General features: G+C 56.3%; 1 protein-coding gene across 1 annotated transcript in view; it reads left to right on the top strand.

Moving 5' to 3' along the window:
* Nucleotides 1-2591, top strand: part of SIK3 (SIK family kinase 3) — a gene marked incomplete at its 3' end in the record, with an annotated part of 18769 nt that overhangs the window by 13216 nt on the left and 2962 nt on the right. The window contains exon 12 of the mRNA XM_009874495.1: nt 181-324. Within this exon, the coding sequence (XP_009872797.1) occupies nt 181-324 (144 nt within the window). The remainder of the gene's footprint in view (nt 1-180; nt 325-2591) is intronic.

Raw genomic sequence — 2591 nt, 5'->3', positions numbered from 1 at the left:
GAGCACCAAAGACTCTGGGCTGTGACAGGCATGGGCAGCGTGCCCGTGTCGTGCCTCCCCCGTTGGCTCTGAGCACTGCACAAGCATTCTTCCTTCCCATTTGCTCTGGGTTATCTAACGCTCCCTGTTTTCGGAGAACTCCCATCAGTCTCTTATAAAATGTGCTCCTGCTTGTTGCAGATACTTGGCAAATAGGTCAAAAAGGCACACTCTGGCAATGACCAACCCTACAGCTGAAATCCCTCCAGACTTGCAGAGGCAGCTAGGACAGCAGTCCTTCCGACCCCGGGCTTGGGCTCCACACCTGGTACCCGATCAGCACCGGTGAGTAGTGGCACCGGCCGTTCGGGCAGCTTTGCGCCAGGACACCCGCTCCCACGTCATCCGGAGTAACGGAGCACTGAGGACATCCCGCTCAGCAGGGAGGGGTGAGGAGGAGGAATGAGTACAAAGAGCAGGCCTGCAGCGCAGAGACTGCTTGGCCACGCCGGGGACGCTGGAGCCCTGCGCTGGCGCGGGCTCCGTGCCCACAGATCCGGGCGACACAGGGGCAGGAGTCGGCTGGCTCTTCCCCTCCAGGCTCGCTTTTATGGCTGGGGAATGAACGTCACCGTGAGGGTTGGGAAGGAGCTCTTCATTTTAGAGGAGAGCATTTGTGTTGCAGTGGTAGGTGTCAGGCTAGCCAGAGAGAGCAGAGTTTCTACAGAAGTTTTTGGAGGCAGATGCAGGCAAAAGACCGCACGACAGTCATCTACAGCAGAGCTTAAAAATCTCACTGTTCTGCACCAGAGTTGTGTGTTTTGACTGCAAAGTCTCTCTGCAAAGCTCCTCAAGAGTCATTTTATTTCTGATCTGAACCACTGGCGGGAACGATGTGGGGAAAGGGAGCGGCTGGAAAGAAAATCACGATGCCTGGGAAGGAGGGAACTGATCCGGCTTGGCTCTGAACACCCAGGGGAGGTGTGGGTGGGGCGCTCCCCATGGAGAGGGGGCTTCGATTGACACGGAGTCCTCGGTGCAGCAGCACACCCGAGGCGCTACCGCCCCAGAGGGAGCTGAAGACCTGCCCTCTGAACCTTTGGGTCCGGATCGCAAACCGGCTGCAAAGTGCAGAGTTTGCTGTCTGTTGAGAAAGCAGCCGCCTCCCAGGCGAGAGGGGCTCGTGTTCAATCTTTAAGCCGGCTCCCACTGGCAGGCTTGACAAAGCACTTTTTATTGTAGCCAGATACCTGCTGAGCTGAGCACTGATGTAATCAGCAGAGACAGGTGAACTCTGAGCAGACCGAGACAGTGCTAGTGCCACGCTGGAACTCCGGAAAACCGAGATAAGCACCTCTCTACCCTGAAGTTACTCCCTCGCAGAGGTGCTCGGGGGATGGGAGGAGCAGGAGGGGAAGGATTTCTAGGGTCCCAGAAGGGCTTGATAGGAAGAGGAGTGCAGCTTGCAAAACAACCCGAATGTGCTGTGTCCAGCTTTAAAGATTGCCTCAAAACTGTAAAGGTAAGCCGGGTCACTCACGCACTGCAGGAATTGATTTTTTCCCACATTGTTAAAACACGTTTACCCTGTAAATACGGTGCTGTCGCCTCTTGGCTTTGGATTCCTGAGGCTGTTCTGTTGCGTCATGAACAGGAGGGTATCTGGTCGTTCCACCCTTGGTGTTGTAACGTGCTGTGAGCCTGCCTCATGCTTTCCCTGCAAACCACGCAAAATTCATCTGACTGTGGCCTACAGAGCGTGCCCTGTGTTGTGGCCAGGACCTAGATGGCACAGAAACCGTTAGCGGTCTTGTGTCATCACGTACATAAGCCTCAATCCTTGAACGGCAGGTGCCTTCTGTTGTAGCACCTAGTGTATTTTAAGCCATCTTCTAAGTAGCACCTGGGTTTGGTCACGATCACCTCGTACCTGAAAGTGGAACTGAAGCACAAGGATGGTACCAGGCGGCACAATTGTTCTGCCTTGGCCGCGTGGGTTTGGGCACCTCGCTGTCATTCTGTCTGTAGCTGCTGCTTCCCATCGACGCAGCAGGAGGTCAAGTGGATCAGGACAGTGGATGGGACAGCACTGAGGCAGGGGCACGGCTCTGTCCTTAGAGGGAAGCTGGGTGCAGTCTGTGGAAACCGAAGCACGTCCTGCCAAGGCAGAGCACGTGATGAGAACCGAACCCAGCGTGCTGGCGGCGCTCCAGCGGCTGTCACCTTCTCAGCCGCTCCGGGAGGAGTTGTTTCACTTTGAGGAGGAGGTCTCAAAGAGCCTCATGCAGAGTGGCCCTGGCAGTAGCTTGCCTGCAGGACCGTGGTTTGGGACCACAGCTGCGTGTGGCCAGACAGGCTCCTCCTGGGTATGGTACCAGGGGCTCAGAGGTGCTGCTGCGCTAAAGACCACGTCTCCGTGACCTCCTCCTCCCAGACAGAGGCTGCTGCTGGAGCCTGCGCCCCTGAGTGTTGTTTGCTGGGGTTTAGAGATGACATTTGCACAGAAACCGCTAGAGCAGGCAGAGAAACCTGAATCTCCGCTGTAAGGCGCGCTGTGGCAAGCTTGGCTAATGATAATAATAGAGGTTGCGCCTAATGGCAGGGGCGGGGCG

Source organism: Apaloderma vittatum, unplaced genomic scaffold, assembly GCF_000703405.1.
Source record: "Apaloderma vittatum isolate BGI_N311 unplaced genomic scaffold, ASM70340v1 scaffold29148, whole genome shotgun sequence".
NCBI classification, from domain to species: Eukaryota; Metazoa; Chordata; class Aves; order Trogoniformes; family Trogonidae; genus Apaloderma; species Apaloderma vittatum.
Note: the sequence above shows the minus strand (reverse complement) of the source record. Positions and strands in the feature narration are given on the sequence as shown.